Source organism: Fukomys damarensis, unplaced genomic scaffold, assembly GCF_012274545.1.
Source record: "Fukomys damarensis isolate Sample0158 unplaced genomic scaffold, DMR_v1.0_HiC HiC_scaffold_16, whole genome shotgun sequence".
In the NCBI taxonomy this organism is placed as follows: Eukaryota; Metazoa; Chordata; class Mammalia; order Rodentia; family Bathyergidae; genus Fukomys; species Fukomys damarensis.
The window spans coordinates 124,716,391-124,739,014 of record NW_022900928.1 but is presented as its reverse complement, the minus strand read 5'-3'; the positions used below and the strand labels follow the sequence as shown (position 1 = coordinate 124,739,014).

Genomic DNA, 22,624 nt, shown 5'->3' with positions numbered 1-22,624 from the left:
GAAGCACAAATTCTGAAGTAGGATAGGAAAGTCTGCAACATACACCACATAGGATGATTCTAACAGATGGATTTTTCTTGAAATAGCTTCATCAGTTAATCATTTCTTTTACACATACTTTTTCTAGTTAATTGGCAGAGCTGCCAGCTGGAACTGTTAACGCTTCTCCAAAGGAGTTTATAGGTAAAGAGAAGTCCCCAGTCTCTCCAATTTTGAGATAAAACTTTCATTAATTTTACATGCATAATTAATGTATTTTAAAAGTAAATTGTTTTATTTATTTATTTTTCTCTTATTCTGTAAGCCTTACTTTACCTGTGAGAAAACCAAATTAATAAAGTTGAGGAAAATTTAAATTTTAGTAAATTATCTGGGCCAGGTGTCCCAATCCTGGCTCTATATACATTGTAGACTTGATAATATATTCGTATCCATCCCCCTGTTATCTTGCATACCCTGTTTAATAAATGTCAGTAGCCCCAAAACTGTGATAGCCAATATATTCTCCAGACACTGCAAAGTATCCCTGGGGGCAAAATTGTCCTATTTGCTAGTAATTTCTCTAAAAGAAGCTGTTCCTAATTTTTAATTCAATTTGTAAAATAATTTGATGTATGTGTATACAAACGTAAGCTCTACACATGCCTCAAGTATTAGAAACTGCTGCTTTTTGGCTAGGCAATTAAAATGTTTTGGGAGGAATTATTTAAGTAACTAATGCTTTCGTAAATCTCTCTAAAAAAAAAACAAAGAAAAAGAAAAAGGAAGGAAAAAAGAAGGAGAGAAATAAAGAGTGGTGTAAAACTACCTGTGAATATTAGCTACATCTAAGATTGCCATCACAATCTTCATCCTAAAAAGTACTGAGGATTGGGCTGGGGATTTAGCTCAATGATGCTTCTGCCTGCCTAGCAAGTACAAGGTCACGAGTTTGATTCCTATTACCAAAAAAAAAGTATTGAGGATTTCTTCTCCTTTAGGGAGAATTCTCACTATCATAGATAATAGAATTGTAGGGTGATATCACTGGAGATGTAAATGATCATCATCAGTTTAGGTGCCTAAGTATCTTTTAAATAAAAGAAACTAGTACAATTTAATGAAATGGACATGAAGAAAATGCATGGGATCTATTTTACTGTGTATAAGTGAAGTGATTTATTTAGGGATTATACAAGGGTTAGTCATTCTGATGGAGAAATTTCTTGATCTTGGAAATCAAGTGGTGAAAGTAGTTTTCATCACCTTAAGGACTTATATGTTATTTATAGATTAATGGATCTAGCAAGAGTGCCATAAAAACAAGACGTGAATCACTTTTAAAAGGAAAACTGTGACTATTCTGGTTTGCACTGAAGGAGAGAATATAACCACCTCAAATATGTAGAGGGAATTGGTTCTGCTTTTTTTTTTTAAAGATACTAAATTCTATTCATACTGCTTTCTTTTCCACAAAGCTTTTCTGGTACCAACTTCCTCAAGCTGTCTCAAAATGAAGGATACGTTTTGACATTTCATAATTCTGTAATTTTTCCCATTAAAGTCAAAGTTTTTACCTAAAAATTCAATAGTGGTCTCTGCTTTCTCCATTAGAATTCCTGGGCCCATTGTAGGAATTTAGATTTTACACTCCTTTTAAAACTTATTTGTTTGTTTGTTGTTTTGATACTGTACATGTTCCAAGTACTTAAGCTGTCCAGTCCGGGCTCAAATTTGCAGTTCTCCTGCCTCCACCTGCCAGAGACCTGGGACTGAGATCTGCACCGCCACCCCGGGTTATGCTTCTTTTCAGTGTTAATGATGTAGAGACTGTCCGTTTGAATTCTTCTGGTTCACATTCAGAATACATTATATGTTTCGTTGTCCAGAGTAAAATAATGCACGGCACATTTTTCCATCCGAACAAAAAGGAACAAAGATCACAGACACTGCACTTTACCTGTCTGTCATGGTCTTTTTCCTTTGGTTTTTGATTCTTGCTCTAGGCTTTCAGGCTCTCTCACACTAGACCATGCGTGCTGACTCTTTGAGGCCCTAGATCCTGCTCGCGCATCATCTTCCCCCTAGACCAGGCCCATCCACCCCCTAAGGTCCTAGACCATGCACGCTCACCTTCTAAGGTCCTAAACCATACACGATCACCTTCTAAGGTCCTAGACTGTGCACGCTCACCCTCTGAGGTCCTAGACCGCACGCGCTCACCTTCTAAGGTCCTAGACTGTGCACGCTCACCCTCTGAGGTCCTAGACCACGCTCGCTCACCTTCTAAGGTCCTAGACTGTGCACGCTCACCCTCTGAGGTCCTAGACCACGCACGCTCACCTTCTAAGGTCCTAGACTGTGCACGCTCACCCTCTGAGGTCCTAGACCACGCACGCTCACTCTCTAAAATCCTAGACCTTACTTGCTCACCATCTAAGGTCCTAGACCATGTGCTCCCACTCTCTAAAATCCTAGACTTTGCACGCTCACTCTCTAAGATCCCAGACCATATGTGTTCGCCCTCTGAGGTCCTAGACCTTGCACGCTCACCCTCTAAGGTTCTAGACCTTGCACGCTCACCCTCTAAGGTTCTAGACCTTGCACGCTCACAATCTAAGGTCCTAGACCTCGCAAGGTCACTCGCTAAGGCCCTAGACCATGCACGCTCACAATCTAAGGTCCTAGACTTCGCAAGGTCACTCGCTAAGGCCCTAGACCATGCACGCTCATTCGCTGAGGCCCTAGACTGTGCATGCAGGTTCTTTGTGGCTCTAGAGCTAGTATGCTCACTCTCTGAGGCTCTACACTGTGCACACTCACTCTCTGAAGTTCTACACCATGCACATTCACTCTCTGAAACTCTACACCATGCACGCTTACTCTCTGCCTCTCTAGACTGCACACACTTACTCTCTGCTGGCTCTTTGGAGCGCCGGCCGCTGGACGACTTCCTCAGCAGCAGGCTGCGTCCTGAGGTAAAGAGGCTGGTCAGCTCTTCCAAGGGACTTGTGGGTGTTCGGGATCGAGAACCACCGGGCACTGAGCCATAGGTGTTCACCGCGGCATGGACCATCTTGGTCCCGTCCTGCGACAAGGGCCTGGGGGTGGCAGGAGGCACTGAGGACGAGCTCCGGGAGAGGCTGCCAGAATGCACCGCGGCGTCATATGGGGGCGGCCTCTTGAGGCTCAGCGGGGTCAGGGACCGACCCATGCTGACGGGAGATGGGGAAGTGGAGTGACTTTTGGGGTAGCCATGGGGAGACTGGGTTCGGTACAAAGTGGAAGGGGGAGGTGGGGACGAGGACAGCACAGCAGTGGCCGGAGCAGGACCCAGGGCTCCGGCCTGGTCCTTGTCCAGCTTGGCGTGGCCAGAGGGTGGCGATGTTCCGGCTGGCGGTGGCTTCATGTAAGACACGTTTTCCAACACGGGGAGCTTGGTGACCTCCAGGGGGGTCAGTGGAGACTCGTCGGAATTGGGGGAGCAGTGCACAGGAGCCGGGGGGAACACCAGCAGCGGGGGCCTGTGAGAAAGCAGGTTGGGGAAGGGCGGGGGAATGTCACAGAGCAGACCCTTGGGCGTGCATGGCACTGAAGACCTGGCCGCGTCCAAGTCAGGCACCGTGGGCGTGGCACACTGTGAGGAGCAGCTGTGATGGTCCAGATCACACTTGGCATCCTGGCCCAGGTCGTCGAAGATGGGGTATTTCATCTCTTCGTAGACGGCCTCGCTCTGGTCTTCGTCCTCCTTCCTAAAATCTCTGAGGATGTTGCCCACCATCTCTATGTACACAGGCTCCTCCTCCTCGGGCTCCCCCGCAGGGCTGCTGACCTGGGAGAGGGAGGAGTCCCGTGTGAGCGACGTCCTGCGAGGCCCATGCTTTTTGATATAGGTCTCGTCGAAAGACGTGCTCAGCTGAGTGTTGGGGTTCCTTTTAGGCTTCGGAGGAGGGATCTTCTTTGAATATTCATCGCTGTGGGGTCTCGGTTTGGCTGACACTAAAAGAAGAGAAAGAGTAGTAAAATTGTTGAATATGATAGGAAAGCTTTCAAAAATGATTTGCACTCAGCCCTATAAAGCTGAAGTAGTAATGGTCCACTTCATTTCGAGCCAGAGGCTTATGTCAAAAATGAAGTCCCATTTGACCCAGCTATTTCTCTGCTGGGTATCTTCCCAAAAGAATTAAAAGAATCATACCACAGTGATATATGCTCCCCCATGCTTATAGCGGCACAGTCTGTAATAGCTAAAATTTGGAATCAGCCCAATTCCCCTTCAAGTGGAGATGGGATAAAGAAGATGTGTGTGTTTTTAAAAAATATATAAATGGAGTACTACTCAGCCATAAAGAATGAGAAACTAGAGATAATTATAGCTAAGTGGATGCACATTGAGGCCATACTCTTAAGTGAAATAAGACACACGTGTAAATACTGAATAGTTGCTCTGGTGTTAAAAACTGAAAGTGTAAATAAGTACCAAAATGTATAATAGATATTGTATAATAGGAATAAAAGGTCTAAAAGAGTAGAGAAGGTGGGAGGAATAGGGGAAAGGTTAAAAGGGAAAAGAAAAAATATGTGAAAAGGAAAAACATGGAAACAAAGTCTTTGTATATAGGGAAGGGTGGAGGGGTTCAAGGGAAGGCTGGGGAATGGGGAAAAATAAGAACCAAGATAAATCATGTAAAGGTACAAGATCTGAATGATGAATTGTCTACCTAAAATGTACCAATAAATAATTTAAAAAATGATCCACAGTCAAATGTTGCCATATATGGAAAAACAGCCAGACAGAATGATAGGAATTCTGGTCTTCAGACTGACTAATCCAACAGATAAGCACTTTAAAGCCAAGGCTATTCACTTCTCTACCTTAGAATATTTAACAGGAAATGAAGCTTGTTGGATAATAGTAACAAACTTGAGCATAAATAACCTGCTACAAATAACTGAGAAACTCGGGAGAATAAAAAAGAAATCCGGGGCCTGTGAGCACAAACGGTCACAAAACATCTCAGGTTTGAGACTTTTTTACTGATGTGGTTGTGATACATGATCGTATCTCGCTTTCATTTAGGATAAACATTCCCTGGCCTGCTGGACTTACTTAATCTCTGTCTCACTTCAGATAAATAGCTTCCATGAAGATGGATCCCATAGTTTGGGGGAAATTGATGTAAAGAAATCTACGAGGCTAGACTAGTTAATCTCCCCATCTGCAGGTATTGTTGATTATAGTGTATTTGTCTGCTTTTGTTCATAAGATCTCTTAAGATATCCCAAAGGCAGTCTTGAAATGAATTTATGAGACATATTCCACTGACACATTACAACCCCCTGGAGAGTTTTAAAAGACAGTTACCCAGGGAATGATGTCTAAGCTTCAAGAATAACTGCTGGAAACTCACAGCATATATGTGTACCAAGGCATGCCTCTTCTGAAGTCTCCTCCCCACTCCAGCCCCTTTTGACAGAACATAAACTTCTGACACCATCCAGTAAGGTGGAGAAAGCTGGGAAACGTCTGTGACTGAAACCCATTGTTCAGGGAACAATGCAGGGAAGATAGTGGAGCCTTGTTATCTTCTGGATATCTCATTGTGTTGATTTATGATTATAATGATTATCATCATTATGCAATGTGACAGAATGTAGTCACTTACACTAGAAGGTAGCATGCAAAGTAAGCTGACAGTGTAGCTTCTGGGTGCAAAACCTGAGGAAATAATCAGGCTTCTCTATAATTTACAGCCTTCAGAGAGGGAGGTTTCTCAAGGCATGAATTAGTACACACTTGTGTTCTTCCCAACAACAAAAAATTCTATGTTGAAGCCCTAAACCCTAATATGATGGTATCAGTATCTCCTTTAGCAGGTAATTAGGTAATTAGGCTAAGACAAGATCCAAAGAACAGGGCCCTCATGAAGTCATTATGAGAATAAAGTTCCCCCCCCTCCAGAATGCACAAAAAAGGAATGGGTTTACAAACAAGGTAAACACCCCTCAACAAAAGATCTTTCTTTTCCTTTCTTTCTTTCTTTCTTTCTTTCTCTCTTTTTCTTTCTTTCTTGCTTTTTTGTTTTACTGTTGTTGTTTTGGTTTTTTTAGAGAAGATCTCACTATGTAGCTCAGGATGGCCTTGAACTTACAGCAGTCCTCCTGCCTCAGCCATCCAAGTGCTCAGATTGAAGGTGTATGCCACCACTCCTGGCTAGAAAGAATAAACTTTTAGAATATAAATCACCCACTTACTTTTCTTCACTGCCCGAGGCATCAAAGCCACAGAAAGAATGCTTGAATGAACTTTGTGTAAAGATCCTTTACAGTTGGAAGGTGAGCACCTACTTCCTGGCACTGGAGAACTTCAACCAGCTTTGTTACTCTAAGAATTAGTAGAACATATTCCTAGGCAGCCTTTTACATTTCTCCTGTCCCTTGTCCCCTGCCACCTTACTTCCTGCAGTGAACTCCCAGCTGCATATGGAAATGCTCATCCCCAACACCTGCCCAAGTTCACCTCTTATTCTGCCTCTTTCAATCTGCTTCTCTAACCTCAGCTCACACCAGGACAGACAGCAGACAGTTCTTAAACCTGACTCAGCTTTGGATGCCCATTATATGTTGTTGTCTTTTCCTTCAGCATATTTGCTCCCTTCTGGACTCTATTCCACTTCCTTAGCTGCTGTACAGCAGTTCTTTGGGAACTCTCTCATTCCCTAGGCAGGATTCTTGACCCTTCCCTTTCTGTCTTGCCTAATGCATGCAGATTTATATAATTTAAGTGGTTCTTTTCCTGATCCTCCTCCTTAGTATTGATTTATTTATTTTATTTTATTTATTTATTTTTTTGTACCTAGGATTGAACTCAGGACTTTGCACTTGCAAGGCAGGTGCAGTGCCACTGAGCTAAATCTCCAGCAGTACTGATCAATTTTTTTTTAAGTGTAAGAGTGAGAATTATTTACAGAATAAAATATTAACTAAATTACAGGTGACCCAGGTGAAGAGATGGATCCATTCCCTTAAAACTGGGGGGCTCTTTATCTGTACACTATCTGATTTTCATTCAATATGCTTCTTACAGTCTCCTAGTTCTCTTTGAAAGAGCACAAAACAATTTGTTTTCTAGTACACTAATATTTCTCATTTATCATCTAGTTTTATCATAGTGCAAATATTTAGTAAATAACTTGTAGAGCAATGAAAATATGTTTCAACTGTCATATGTGTGCTTTAAAAAGGTTTATCTATATAAAGAAGTATCTGAAATTTTAGGCAATGTCATCTCATAATTTATTCTATTTTATATTCACTCTAGGAAATTAAAATGTAAAATAATTCATGTAATTTCTTTATACTTAAAAATAGTCTTGAACTCCATACGTACATGCTAAAATACTGCTAAGACAATAAAATTTGCATTGCAAATTTCAACATGTAACCTTATTCGACCAAAATAAAAAGGTGATTTATATCACTCTTAAATTAACTTTAAATTATTTCTAATAAGCCAAAAGATAGAAGCAATAATTCGTGTTCAGCTCCAGAACACAAATTTTAGTGCTTAAAATAGCATAATGACAGTAGCATTGAATAAGCAGAAAATGACATTTTTGAAACGAAGTATTTGAACACAAAGGTTATGCATGGCTTTCAGTCACGCCTAGATGATCTGTCTTTCACAGTTAATTTTGGAAATTCGCCGTGTCCTTTGTCAATCTATCCTTCAGAAATACATTTTTCTTATTAAAACGAAAATGTAACATTAAATCATGCTTTAGTATCTGTCAGTGCTCCTGACCTAAGAGGTGAAAAATAGATACAACAGAGGTCAGTATTTCCTCTCATGGAAAGACTGAGCAACCAAAGAATCCAAAACCTTGAAGGATTCTTAAAGACTATCTAGCTTGAACTCCATATATCACCAGTGAATAAATATGAATTCCTCAATGCGTGTGTTTTAAAAAGAAAAATCTCATATCTTAAGTCTTGTGTACCCTCTGTATATCAGGAAAATAAGGAGAGAAAAAGCTGTGTTGCTCATTATCTTATTCACGAAATAGAGTGTCATTTAAAAAAATCTCTGCCCATGCTATAAAAGGAGAGCAATCTTTTTTTTTTATATTCTGCCACAGACATATACTTAAGTAAGCAATTCAAACTGGGAAATGTGAATCTATTGGAGGGAAGTAAGGTCCACACTGTGTGATACTGGAACAGGCTGGTTCTCAAGGTGAGAGACATGTTTCCCACTTTCAACAGAATTGTGCTCACAATAACTCTCTTTGCACAACTCACAATTCCACAGCTTTGAGAGGTATTTTAATTTTCACAAGTCCCACAATACTATCTACACTTCTTGTTAAATTAAAATGTCTGTTCAGGGATGAAAGCTGCAACTCCCCTTGCTCTGTTTACAATAGGAACAAGGAAGTACGTTCTTGTGACAAAAGTACTGGGGTTAGAGTTGTAGGACCTATATTACAATCCTGGATCTGATGAGAAAAATATCAGAGACCTCAAGTCAATGTTTGGCTGGACAACAAAGCAAGTTGCGAAACTGCCTTAACAGTGTGGGCTGAAAGGTGAGTGGGATGGTAGCACTTTGACTTAACCAAAAACCCAAGATTCTAACCCTGCTCTGCGCCCCCCACCGCAAGGTGCAAGACATTATGCAAATTAATTTGAAGAACATTTGCATTTACATTTACTTTTGTTATATAAACAATCAAAGTCTTTCATCAAAATCATAGTATTTTGAATTACTCATCTCAACCCACAAGTTGTAAAATAACTTTGAAATCTAACTTGCAATTTAAAAGAACAAATGAGTAGATTAGAAAATGGGAGTATATTTCAAGTAATAGGAGTTGTGTCTTAGAATAATACATATATAAATTCCCTAGGTCCCATGTACTTCTTTTAGGTTTTAATGAGGAATGTATGAAGAATCCCATACCAGAAAAATCTCTGGTTGATAGTCTCCAATAATAGCTCTATCAATTCTTTCTCTTTATATGCACATATATTTTCATTAATAAGAGGTAGAGCCCATTCTTTTCCCCTGGAAGCTTCCACCTCTTCCAAAACAAGTCAGCCACCATATAAGAAGTCTAACTTCCCAGAGATTGCCATGCTTTAAGTAAACCCAAGGTAGCCATGGAGAAAAGAACCAACCAGACAACAAAAGCAGCCAGGAAAATAAAACTCTAGCCATATGAGCCCTGTGTAGCTGTTCCAGTTACAACCTGTTCACCTCCAGCTGTTCGATGGATCCCAGATGAGATAGAAGACATTTTGTATCAAAGAAAGACCATCCCCACTGTGTCCTGTTGAATTCAACCTACAAAATGGTGCACAAATGTTATCATTGCTTTTACATCACTAAACCTAGAAATAGTAGTTACATATGATGAAAACTGAGATCAAAGAAAGTGAAAGTATAAGCTGGTTTATCTTAGCTGTGCATGATCAAGGATTCTAAGAAAGAGAGATAATAAATAAGTAAATGTTCAGTTCCCAAGCAGAAGTGAAGGGAAATAGTTCCAATGCAGTATTGGCCTAGGAGCTTTCTCTGGGCCCAAAACAAAAAACTGAAAAATTAAAAATGGTCTCAGGAAAATGTAAAATTCAGAGCTCTACCATTAAAATGTCTTTGTGCTAAAAACAAAATTAAGGGTATAATTATAAGATCACTTATTGAAAATTTTGAAAGATTTAAGCTAGGGAAACCAGGATTTTTAAAACTCTTACAAATGTCTTTCTACAATACCCTAACCAAATTTAAAAGTAGAGGCAGATCTGTTTCTTAGCAAATTAAGATTATTTCATCTCACAAAATGGTAATAATTTGATTCATTGAAGGCCCACAAAATTTGTAAGAGTAGTTTGCAAAACTTTGATGAAAAGTCAGAGTCTGTTCAAAACTTACATTAAGGGCAGTGGTTCTGCTGCCTGCCTTGCAAGTGCAAGGACCCAAGTTTGATTTCTGGTACCAAAAAAAAAAGACAAAACTGACATTAAAAAAGCCTCTAGGACTCAAAACTGATAAAGACCACAAGTGAGTTGAGAAAACTATTCAGCTGTGGATATAGTTCTTTTCTTACAGACACTGAAGTATGACTTGGAGAAGAGATTCATGAACTCAGTGATCATAATTAAAAACCACAGAGAACCAAAACCAGGCAGAATGTGTGGACCCTAATAAACAAATATTTTCAAAGCATGGAGAATGAGTCACATGTCCAAATGGACTTCTGAATTCCTATGAACCAGTGAATTCTATGTGCTTTCCTATCATCCAGCTACTATTTTTTTTCTTTTATTGAGTTTATTGGTACATTTTAGGTATGCAGTACAATTAGATTCATTATTGGGATCATGTACCTTTACCTGGCAGGTCTTGGTTCTCATTTTTTTCCCCTTTTCCATGCCCTCCCTTCACCACCTAGCTACTATTTTTTAAACAAGACTAAACATACAGTTTCCATGCCCCTAATGTGCCACTGTGTGTTGGTTTGCATAGCACAAATTGTGCTTTGTGTTCTAAAGCTTTGCCTATGAAGTACTGCAATGCAACAGCTCTGCCTGAGAATCTCCACTCAAGGAGATCATTGCATGAAGACATGAATTAGATGAGGAACTGTTAGATTTCAAGCTGATGTTGTAGTTCAAGGAAACTTCTGGTCAAGAACATGAGGCTATTTTGTCTATTGAAACTAGTGTAGTTAAAGGGCAAAGAGTAGACCCTCACCAAAGATAGCCACTCTCAATTCCTTCCTTTTTTTGATGCATTCCATCTATCAACAGGTAGAGTCTGTCTCTTCTTGAATGAAGAATGTCACTGTGATGTTCCTTGACCAATAGAATTTGCCTTCTTGGTCTGTGACTTACGAAGACTGGCAGCTTTCATTTCCTCTGTCTTAAAAGCCAACTGCTACAGGAGATCACTTAGATCAATATGCTATGAAGAAATCTAACAAGTCATGTGAAGAGGTCCTGTGGAGGAGAGATGTGACCCAGCCCACGGAATGAAGCATTCTTCAACCTTCCAACCCATCTCAACTGCCAGCTGAGTACAGCCAAATGAGAAGGCCTAACCAGTATCACACAGGGCAAAGGAACCACATTTAGAAGCCAAATCAACTTGCAAAGTAAAGTAATAAAAGAATATATAATAGATTGCTGTTGTTTTCAGCCATGGCATTTTGAGTTGGCTTATGATATATCGATAGATTAAAAATTAATTTCAAAAATTAATTTCCTGTGGGTGTGGGTATCTCAAAGAAAATGCTATGGTTATTTTTCACAGAACTAGCGTACAGACTGTACCCTGAGGATACAGCACACATCTCTCCAGAGAACAGAAATTAAGGAAGTAAGATTGCTTCCTGAGTATTATAAAATCACCACAGGGTAATACAGAGAAGAGATCTAAAAAGGGATTACAAACTTGCTGGTCCAAAAGACTGGATTGAAATCAGAGTGGAAGTATTAACTCATATAAAGAAACTGCAAACGAAAGTGGAGTCTGCTAGCTGCAGGGGATGCAAAACCATGAGACTTACAGAGCAAAACCTGGTGGCTCCCTGGGGACTGGGAATCTGTTGTGTCTCTGTTATGGAGATAGAGGCACTATACTTGTAGAGCCTGCAGCCACTCTACCCATCATTTTCCCTAACACTTTGAATTTCCAAAGTATAGACATATGTTTCTCCTTAGAAACTACCAAGGAGAATTTTGGTTTCATACACTCATCTCTTTGGAGCTTGGTTACCATGGCATCCGACGAGACAGAGTTGCTGAGTTTGTAGACTGAGGCTAGTGCCACAGCAGGGCCAACACACCACAGTAACACTATCCTGTGGAAAAGTGTCCAGGCAGGCAGCCAGCATACCCAAAGAGACACAACACTGTTCACAGTATTTATCCCAGGTTTCTTGTTTGAAATTTCCATGCCAGAACAGTAACTTGTTTGTAAATCATTCTCTTGCCCTAGACACGGGACACCCATTAGATGTGTCCCAGTTACAAACAAACAGGAATAGTAGAGCTCTGCTGCAGGCACTGTTATGGCTTCTCAGCTATAGGCACACAGATTCCACTTGTGTTGCATTCCTTACACGAGCTTAGCGGGAGGAGAGGCAAGAGCTGGAGCAACATATCATCAGGGTGAGGAACTAGTCTATAAGCTTGCTTTCAGCTGGAGGGATTCTAAGAAATTAGGTTCTGTCACCTAAGTGAGGTGGAAACCAGAGCATAAGACAGGAGAAGTGTGACAATGTATACTGAAAAGAGAACATGCTTTGCGATCAGACAGATGGAAATTCCAATCTTATGCTGTCCTGAATTCCCCTAAGCCATTATTTCTTCTTCTATAAGAAGGAGGTATTTATAGGGCTGATTATGAAAATCAAATGAGAAAATCAATATGTTCATTTAAAACTCTTAGCAGAATGCCCGCCACTTGGAAGGGCCTCAGAAAGTGTGTCTATTAATATTTCAGTTTCTCTAGAACATCACAGTTATCCCTGCTATCAAGAATTCTTGTGTTCCCTGTACATCGCTACTCAACTTCAAATAGAAGTCTGCTCCAATAAACCCATAATAAATTGAAAAGAGTGTAACTCCATAATATGTTTTAATACAACTAACTTGCCAAACGCACTACCTTAGCAATATGATAGGCTATCATAACCATTAATCTGGATTCCTCAGCTCCATTGAAAAAAGAAAGAGCTAGTAGATTAGTGAAGCACATTACCGGCTGTATCGGTCTTGGTCATGGAGGCCGGGCCTTGGGTGCTGTATATTGTTTCTAGCCTACTCTTCGCTAGTACTACTTCTGTGCTCTGCCTCCCAACCACTGTGAACGAAGTAGCTTTGCCCCACCTCACCCTTCCACAGTGATTTCTCTGGAGCTAGCCAATAATGAACCAAAACTGTAAGCAAATAAAAACCTTTCCTCCTTTAAATTATGGTGTCAGATACACCGTGGCTTCACTATAGGAAAATTAATTAATGCAGCTGTAGTGTATTCATTGTATTCCTTCATGAGTGTATTGCTGAGAGCTTGTATATCCCCCCCGCCAACTGCCGAGCACCGCAAGAGTATTATACCACATACCCCTAGCCTGGGAACAGATCAACATTCAAAGCATGGCTTCTCTAAACAGGTATTATTGTCACGCCATCGGAAAGTCAAACTAAGTTAATCCTTTGTAAGTTTGGAACCATCTGTACATGTCTGGCTCCTTTATGTCTCTCAGAGAGCAGCATAAACATCACCTCTTCAGAAAGATATATAAATCTTCAGAAAGTTCTTCCATAATCATTTGATCAACTCACCGCTGTTGGGTAGTTCTCTTGCTTTGTACGTGAACTTGTAATTTATTATGTAAGTATTTCCTTATTTATAATTTCTGTGAAAACTGAGCAATTCTCTCCCTTCGTCTTTGCTGAATCATTCCTGTAAATGTACTAGAATATCACAGATTCGTGGAAAACATTTGTTCATTGTCAAGTTAATAGGGCACTTTTGACATTTTTAGAGGCCACATTCAGGGTTGTGGGTATTTTCCCATGACCTCAAAGAGCCATCAGCAACCCTGTGATTTCTTATTTCCTTGGGAATTATTTAACTTATGAGGTAAGAAGGTGATAAGTGGAATGCAAAGTAGTAACAGGTGCAAAAGAAATGAAATGTGGGGTTGAATGGAACTAATGAAGGAAAACTCACATTATCCATGTGGAGGAATTATAGTGGGTCAATTACATATTTTACCTGTCAAAACCAAAGACCAGAAAAATTAAAAATATTCTGCTTTTAGCTCCTTGATATTCTAAGAAAAAGTCAAGATGACATGAATGAAAATAACAGAGGGAAGTCAGAAGTTATGCTGCCATATATGAAGCACTTAGGAGTTACTGACTTTGGGAGCATAGACCTAGACCAAGAAATTCAGGGTTCAATCATTTCTTGGAGGAAACTTTCCTTGTTGATTGAAACTTTTAAATTGAATACAGCAGTCACCAATGTCACCAATATGGAATCTAGGCAGCAAAGACATCCTACAATTATCTTATAATTCATCCTTCCTGGGTGTGAAAGTGACAGTGTACTGAGATCTCTCTGTAGCTTAATGAGTTAATACATGAACTGCCACAGCCAGAATGATTTTTAGCAGGACAACAGCATATCAAACTTCCAGTCACCTCCCCAAAGAAAATTTTTCATCCTTTTCTCCAGTAGTGTTCTTCAAATACCCTTCACACTAGCCAAACCAAAAGACTACTGTTCCCCAAAACTTTCAGGTATGTTTTTGTTCTCACTTTCCTCAGACATTTTTCTCTGTTCCTCTCCCATCTCACCTAAATAAAACCCTTCTTGTCCTTTAAGTCAACTGTAACATCACCACCTCTTCCCTTTCCTCTTATTATCTGTATCTTTTTCCTATTTAGGGTTCACCATAATTAATTCTTTATTTTAAATTTCTTCACAACTTATCTTGTCCTTGGTGGTAAGCTGTACTATCTTAGAGGCAGAATCAATTCATATGTTTAAAATCCTAACAAACTTAACACACAGACTTGCTCTCAGTAGACAAATAGTCACTACAAAGAAGTATTCACTGGACAACAAGCCACATATATAATTTAAGGTTTTCATATCCCTTTTCTCATGTATCCCTTTAGATTTTGTTCTGTTTTCTTTCCATTTTCAATTTTTAAGTAAATTTTTCTCTCTCCAAAGTTCAGAAGTACTCAATCCTAGAAAATTAATTTAAATAAATATACACACATATCGCTACAAGCCCCCAAGCCAAGAGCTCACTGGAGTTTATCTCTGTAAATGAACCACCTCCATCCAGTGGTTCATCAAATCCTAAAAAATTCAAACCAGGAAGAAAAATGTGTTTAAAATTTAAGAACAGCTGGGTTATGAAATCACTAATTATAATTTCTCTCTCACTTTCGCCAAATGTTTTGACCCTATTAGGTAGTTCTCCTTAAAACATCAAAGTAGGTATTATCAGTATCTCTACATACAGTGAAAGGAAGTTAACAAATAAGTTGATTTCCTGTCTTCAGAGGAAAATATGATAGTATCAAAGTGCCTATGGAAAATGCACGATACTGAGCACCCAAAAAAAGCTCAGTTAATTTAGATTCCATCTATGAAGATATTGTGTAAGGGAAAGTAAGTTGGGAGAAAAGCCGATTAATGATTAGAACATTTTTCCCATCCCTGGAGCAGTCAACCCTGTAAAATCCAGGGACCTGCAGCTTCACAGATATGTTCCACTGGGGATTATCCTTTATAAATTTGTCCTGGTTGTGATAGAAAGCTATACATATTTGTGATCTTTGTACGTATCTGAGATCACAGATGACAGCATGTAATTTCAAAGCCGTGGAGCATTTTTTAATCTTATTGAAGTTTCGTTGATATGTGCTAACATCTCCTCTAAAGCAACCGTAACTTTAATAAAGAAAATAATATTAGTATAATACTATGAATGTAATAATAATATATGCAGCTAATAATAATAGTAATAGCTACCACATAGCAAATGTATTGTATACATAAGGCACAGTGATTTCACATTATTATTTCATGTGATCTCATTGTATCCTGATGAGATGGATAATATTACAAAATCTGGATTTTAGTCATGGAGAAATTGAATCAGCTACCCAAGCAGAATGGGGCTACACACCAAGCTGATTTGAGTCCAGCTAATTTATGTCAAAGGGTAATTTCCTTGTATAGTGGTGATACATATTGCTTTATAAATATGTATTTCAAGATACTTTATCCAACTTCAAAAAAATTTCTACTACTCTTTCACAAGTCATACTAGCCCAATTTTTAATCTGTACTTAGTAGATGCATAGCCTTGGGAAATTCAATGCTGACATTCTTAAGATTTACTGAACTCAAATATAAAATGAATACGATGATATTTATCATAGAGTGCTATGACAATTTAAAAAGATACTACACTTGATGTATCTAGCATACATTCTGGGACATAGGAAGGGTTTAAAAGACAGAGCCAACATCATTATCAATCATTATCATTCACTGTATAAAAATTACTCTACCCTAGAAGCTATGTGATGAGAACATACGAAGCTCGCAGACTTCATACTTATTTAGTGCAGAGCTATACAAATTAATGGTGCCAATACCAAAGAACCTACCAGCTCTAGGAAATTGTAAAATGAATGATTGCCCAAATAAATATCAATTTTATGTTCATTGAACTATGAGATCAATATTCCAGTTTCCTTCTCTATTTGGTTTATGTCCCATGGATGTTCATATAACAGAAGTGAATTTACTTCAAAAATGAATGTGACTTTCTTTTAAAACTATTAGCTATTGGAATTTCCTGAATACCATCATTTCAGTGATGGCATTCTTAGTTTCCCATCATCTTAAGTTTTGTAAAAAAGACTATTTTTTTCTTGGGTGAGTTTTCATTGAAAAATGCAACTAAAGTCAAAACAAAAGAGAAAATGAGGGATATAAATCACAGCATATGTGTGACAATGAAGAAAATTAAACAGATTAATATCTTTCACTCAAATTCTCTTTTTCCCAAACCAGAGAGGAACACCTTAGGTTTCATGAAATAGTATTTAGAGGTTAGTGCCTGTCCATCTCCAATTTAAATTTAGGAAAATCATAATTCAAGTGTAAAAACAGAGAGAGAGAGACATTTTCTAAAATAAAAAATTCATTCCAAGAACATTCTCATATCTTCTACCATGCATCTAATGAACAGGTAGATTTTTTTATAATTATGCAATCCAATTATTGATATACATGTACCCCACAATCCCTACATCATGTACTCCACATTTCTGAAGAGCTGGACTGGAAAAGAGAAAAGACTAACTTCTCCTTTGTACAATTTTTATTTGGCCACAGTAACCCACAAATTATTTTCTTTAACAGATCTTGTCTACTGGCTCTGTTTCACTTTTTCTATATTCAATAAGGAAAATCATCTCATGCAGGCAAAAATGGCTTGCTCCTTACTGACCACAGGGATCACTGGTCTGTTTTGGTGCTGAATGCTTAGGGATTACTGAAAACACAGCAGACACAGAAGCAGCATTAGGCAGTGGAAAGATATAAGCCCTGACTGCTGATCTCAGTGCTTCAGATCAACTTTGCTATTTTCTTGCTCTATTTTATTTTAATATTTTTGTCCTGAAATCCACAGTCATTTCATAGAAAAGCAATATCTCTGAGGCAGGGCTGGGAACACAAAGGTCCACAGCAGGTCACATGGAAGCAGCATTCCCAGGAGATTGAAATCTTCCTTACCTTGGATGGGGGTCAGGGGCCTATGTATCAATCTAACTTTTCCTTGTCAAACAAGTGTAACAATGGGACGGACTACTGCTTGATTTTCATATTAGATTTAGGTTTGCTTCCTTTCTGTTATAATAAAAATCACGAGAACAAAACAAATACTGGGCCCACCCTTAAAAAAGGAGAGGGGCATCACGGCTTCCACAGGCTGTGTTAGTCTCAGATTATTACCCTCAAATGAACCCTTGGAAGTCTTTTCCCACTCCTACATCATATCTTAAACTCTACTGAAATACCACATTGGAGTATCACCCTCAAATTTAAACTTTAGTGCAGACAGCTTGATTAATAATGACAATTTAGAGGAATGGCTCTAAGCCTAATGTCAAAATATGCTAAGTCAAATTTTTATCTGTGCAGTACACTTATGTTTGCGTGTATATATAAACATAAGCATCTTTTTCTGTCTTATGAACATGCAGAAATGCCATGGTTTTCAATGATCTATTTATCATCTATCTGTCTTTATTGCCTTTACATAGTTGTAGTTACTACAGTTAGTTAACTTTGATGATGTCATGAACATAATTCCCCAGCCCTGGTCCAAACCCGGCAAAGCCTCTGCTGCAGTTTAGAAGTACCTTCCAAAGGTTCATGTTTTAAAGTCTTGGTCCCCAGCTTGTGGCTCAGGTGGGAGGCAGTGGAAGCTCTCAGAAGTGGGGCCCAGTGCAAAGAAGTTAGGTTACTGGAGACATGTCCTTGAAGGAGATAGGGGTACCCTGGCTACTTCCGGTGTCTTTGTCTCTGCTTCCTGGCCAGCACAAGCTGAGTAGCTTTGTTGCGTCCCATGCACTGCCTTACCAAATGTCCAAAGCCATAGAGCTAAGTGACTATGTACTGAAACCTCTGAGATTGGAAGCCAGAATACATTTTGCTTCCTTTTCAGTTGATTATCTCAGGTATTTTGTCACCATGAAGGAAAGCTAACATACCTTCTCATCATTACCAGGATAAACATTAGTCTTCCATGAACTGGCTTCTACCTCTTCGCCAGCTGTGTCTTGCAGAGCTTTCCCCTTAGATGAACCTTAGAAGCCAGAGGCTTCTCTTTAAGTGATTTGCACCCAAAAAGCAATTTATCCACTCAGGGCTGTTCTGCCAAATATTGTCTTCCAGTACCCTTCATCCCTCTGCCTCCTTTCCTACTCAAACTTTAGATATTGGTTTCATTTTCCCTTAAGAACCACTTCCTTGGAATGTCAACCTAAAAATAATCTTTCCTAAACCTTTCCTCTTTTTGCCACAATCTCTAGGTACTTGCTTATTGTATCACTGCTTTAGTGCCCTTCTTGTCTCCTATATAAAAAGATTTCTGTCTTTCTCACCTCTGGAGTCCCAGCTCCTATTTTGGTCCCTGTTTTAAAATAAAATTAAAAGTTTTGAAAAGTTACAAATAACAAGATATAAGCCTCCACGTTCCCCCTTTATTCTAAACACTCTTAGTAAAGTTAATTGTATTCCACTCCAGAAATATTTTGCAGTGAAGGAGATAAGCAAGCAAAGCAGGTCTGTTTATCAGACATCTTATCCATATAGGAAAAAAGGAAATCGCCTTGTAAGAAAGAACTAAAAAGGTTTGTCACAGCTGAAACAAAAGGTTCAAAGTGTCCCCAAGCTAAGCTGGCAGTTTAAGTACAGAGACACAAATACAATGCTACTACTGGCAGTGTACAAGAAGATCCAGAGTGAACAGAAGCTAGTCGTGACAGAAACAAGCTTTGGAGTGGTGGCCTGAGTTGTTATGCAGGTACAAACTGCACAGAACAAGCACAGGAAGTAATTGGGAACAGTGCTGTCTCTTCCATTTCCGGGACTCTGAATGCTCTCAGGCAAATTTTCCTCCACAATGCTTTTCAAACAGCACAAAGACCAAAATTGGGAAGACAGAATGTTCTCCACCAAGAAGAATGCTGGTGTCACCCTGGAGATACAAATGTTTTACAAATCAAGCCGTTTCCCAAAATTCCTCTACAATCACCCTAAGGTACACAGCCCTATGATTAGAGAATAAGAGCCTTCTAAAGGCATAACCCAGCAAGTTCCTTAGAACACTAACAGAAATTCCTTAAGTCAGGAAGTGATTGTGTCTTTGAGAGCCTACAACAAATGCCTTCCTAAGGAACAGAAAGTCATGGGCCCTGGATTTCTAGCATTTTTCTACACATTTCTGTGATCTGATTCCAACGGGAAGAATTACTCTTCCTCATGAATGTAAGTCCGTCATAGGCCCACAAGGCAATAGCAGAAACTGTCCTCCCCATAGTGAATTTACCACTTAAGGGGGAAGCAAAACATAACTTCTAACTATCAGCAAGTGAGATTCACAAGTGGTGGAACAAGTACAGAAAGGACCAGTGGGCTCAAATTCCTTCTCCAACCCCTCCTACTCCACTGTTTTCAAGATGTCCTGTGAGATCTTTGGTTTTTGTTGTTGTCGTCGTTTTGGTACCTGGATAGAACTTGAGCTTGAGAGGCAGGCGCCATGCCACTGAGCTAAATCCCCGGCCATGTCCCATGAAATCTTAACATTGTAATTTTTTAAGATCCAGTTAGGTCCAGAATTTTATTAAATGCTTTCTTTTTCATCGTAAATTCACTTTTCTGAATTCAAAGAAAGAGATCAAAAGTTGTGGTCCCAAATTCTAGTACCTAATCCATAGGAGTGAGAAGAGGAATTAGCATTTAACCTCAAAATAACACCATCCATACAACAATAAAATGATATCTTCTGAGTGCCGGATTCAGCTCAGTGGTTCCGCCATCTGCCTCACAATCGCAAGGTCCCAAGTTCCATTCTGGTAGCAAAAAATAAGATATCTGCTGGTTGCTGAAAGGAAAGTATTGAGCTGAACGTGGTGAGCGGTGATATACACTTGTAATCCTGGCACTGAGGAAGCTGAGGCAGGAGCCGCAGACTCACCATGAATTTAAGATTGAGGCCAGACTGGACTATATTATAGTGAGCGCAAGGCCAGCCTGAACTGCACAGCAAGACCCTGCCCCAGAAGAGCAAAAGAAGGAAGGAAAGAGGGAGGGAAGAGAGGAGAGGGGAGGAGGAGAAGTTATAAATCATGGCTGATACTTTTGATATTGAGGCAGGGAGAAGCTAGATGTTGTGTATAAAGATTAAGATGACAAGGTGGATGAATTCAAACTGAAGAAAAGAGAATCTGAGAGGAGAGGAGAGGAGAGGAGAGGAGGGGAGAGGAGAGGAGAGGAAAGGAGAGGAGAAGAGGAGAGGAGGAAGGGAAGGAGAGGAGAAGGGAAGGAGAGGAGGAAGGGAAAGACGGGAAGACAAACTGATTTTTACATCGCAGCTTGCTGAGTGAATTGCTACACTTGGTGCTCCAGCTGAAGCCCTCTATTCCAGCATCACAGCACCACCTCAGTGAACAACTTTCTCTGTGCTCGCCTTTGCCTTCCTCTGGAATGCTTGCTCCCTGACAGCCCTGTTTGCCCCTTCTGTATCCCAAATATAAGCAGGGATGTGGAGCAGAGTGGGAGCTTTAAAATACCCATCGAGTGGGTAAATGCAATGCTTCACAATATGAGGTCCCGTGTCCTACCATGCTGTGTATCGACTGACCCTTACCTGTCTTCTCAACGTCATCTTCTATCTCTCTTCTCCAGGCTCATCCCGTGCCAGCCGCCCTGGCCTCTTTTCTGCTCCCCTGTTCTGACCTCAGTGCCTTCGCGCCTGCTCTTCCGGCTGTGTCTCCTTCCACCAGAAAGCTGCATGGTTTCCTGCATTACTTCATTTCCGCTGACCTATGACCTCTTCCTTGAGAACTTTCCCTGACCATCTTTTCTCAAACATGCTCACTCCCCTCTCTCCCTCCTCCCCACTCTCTCATTTTTTTTTCTTTTCATAGCATTCACTACTAATTATCAGTTTATTTCCTTCTGTGTACTGTTTTGATGCCTGCCTCTCTTCCATGGAAGCTAGACCCCATGAGGATAGCAACTTGTTAGGTACTATTATTTCCATGAGGCCTACAGCAGTGGCTGCTTTTACTGGTTGCCCAATAAATCTTTGTGAACTGATAGGACCACGAGAAGCTACATAAAGCAGTTCTTAAAAGACACGTTGTTGCCCCCATTGCTGCCATCTCTGACTTTTACAGCAAATTCATCCACAGAAGCTAGGATAGAGCATGTGGACAATATTTCAATAATAAAAAGACAGGAAAATCAGAATAAATCGAACAAAAATAACTCGGATTAAAACCACCTCCTTTGTTCTTTCTTCTGTCCGCAAAGAAACCCTACAGTTTTGCTGAGCCAAGTGTTACACGTGAAATTCTGAACACATCACAAATCTTCCAGGATTTGCTTGCTGGAGGAGATTTCTGGTCCAATTGAACAACTATACCCTCCAAAAAGACACCCTGGATGCAAATGTGGTATTTTAGAGGTAGGAAAGATATCACTCAATTACCCAGAGCCTATCCACATTTTGCTATGATTATTGCTCTTTTAGAAAAACTATTAGTGTGCTCATGTGCCTTTAGCACTGTGGGTCAAATTTCTTGAAAAAAATCCATTGCCTTTGCCTGGCAAGTTGCACTTGCTGGCATGAATCCCAAGGAGATATTCAGCCATGTGTGAAAAGATTCCAAGGCTCTCTATCATAGTTTCCTTTCTCTCAAAATAAATTAGGTACCACATAAATATCTGACAAAAGCATGAATATATTATGAGACATTTGTAACTTTATAATGATGTACTCTGTAATAAAAATAATTGTAACAATATGCTTATTAACACAGGAAAGTGGTGATGATTTAAAATTATATTTTTGTAATATATGTTTATATTGGGTGTGTGTGTGTGTGTGTATGTGTGTGTGTCTGTATGTATAAATGCATGGAAAAATATCCAGAATGATACTGAAAAGAAATTTTTACTTGGTCTTATGAGAGGTGGAGTATCGGTGATGGATGTTCTTTATCATTCTTTTTGCATATACATTTATATTATAATCTTCATATCATAACGAGGATTCACTTTTGAAATAAGTAATTCTATTATATTAGTGAGGAAGTAAAACATGCCTTTCCCTTTGCATTTATACCATGCCCTCTAAAACAGGAAATAGCTTGCTTAATGGGGTTAAAATATGGTCTTGGGAAAGGAACAAAATATTTGAGTCTTTACATGTTTAAAGCATAGAAACAGCACATAAACAGATATGCAGTGTCCCCATGCTATTACAATTTCATCAGAATATTATAAGAATATATATAAATATAT

The 22,624-nt window shown here is 39.5% G+C and overlaps 1 protein-coding gene across 3 annotated transcripts in view; it reads right to left on the bottom strand.

Annotated features, from left to right (window-relative positions):
• The window catches only part of Nyap2 (neuronal tyrosine-phosphorylated phosphoinositide-3-kinase adaptor 2), a 264,186-nt gene that overhangs the window by 100,369 nt on the left and 141,193 nt on the right, over positions 1–22,624 (bottom strand). For all 3 annotated transcript variants that reach the window (XR_004517534.1, XM_033764661.1, XM_010611770.2), the window contains one exon: positions 2,893–3,978. Coding sequence is in view for 2 of the 3 variants with exons in the window: in XM_033764661.1 (XP_033620552.1) it covers positions 2,893–3,978 (1,086 nt within the window). In the remaining variant the exon portion in view is untranslated. The remainder of the gene's footprint in view (positions 1–2,892; positions 3,979–22,624) is intronic.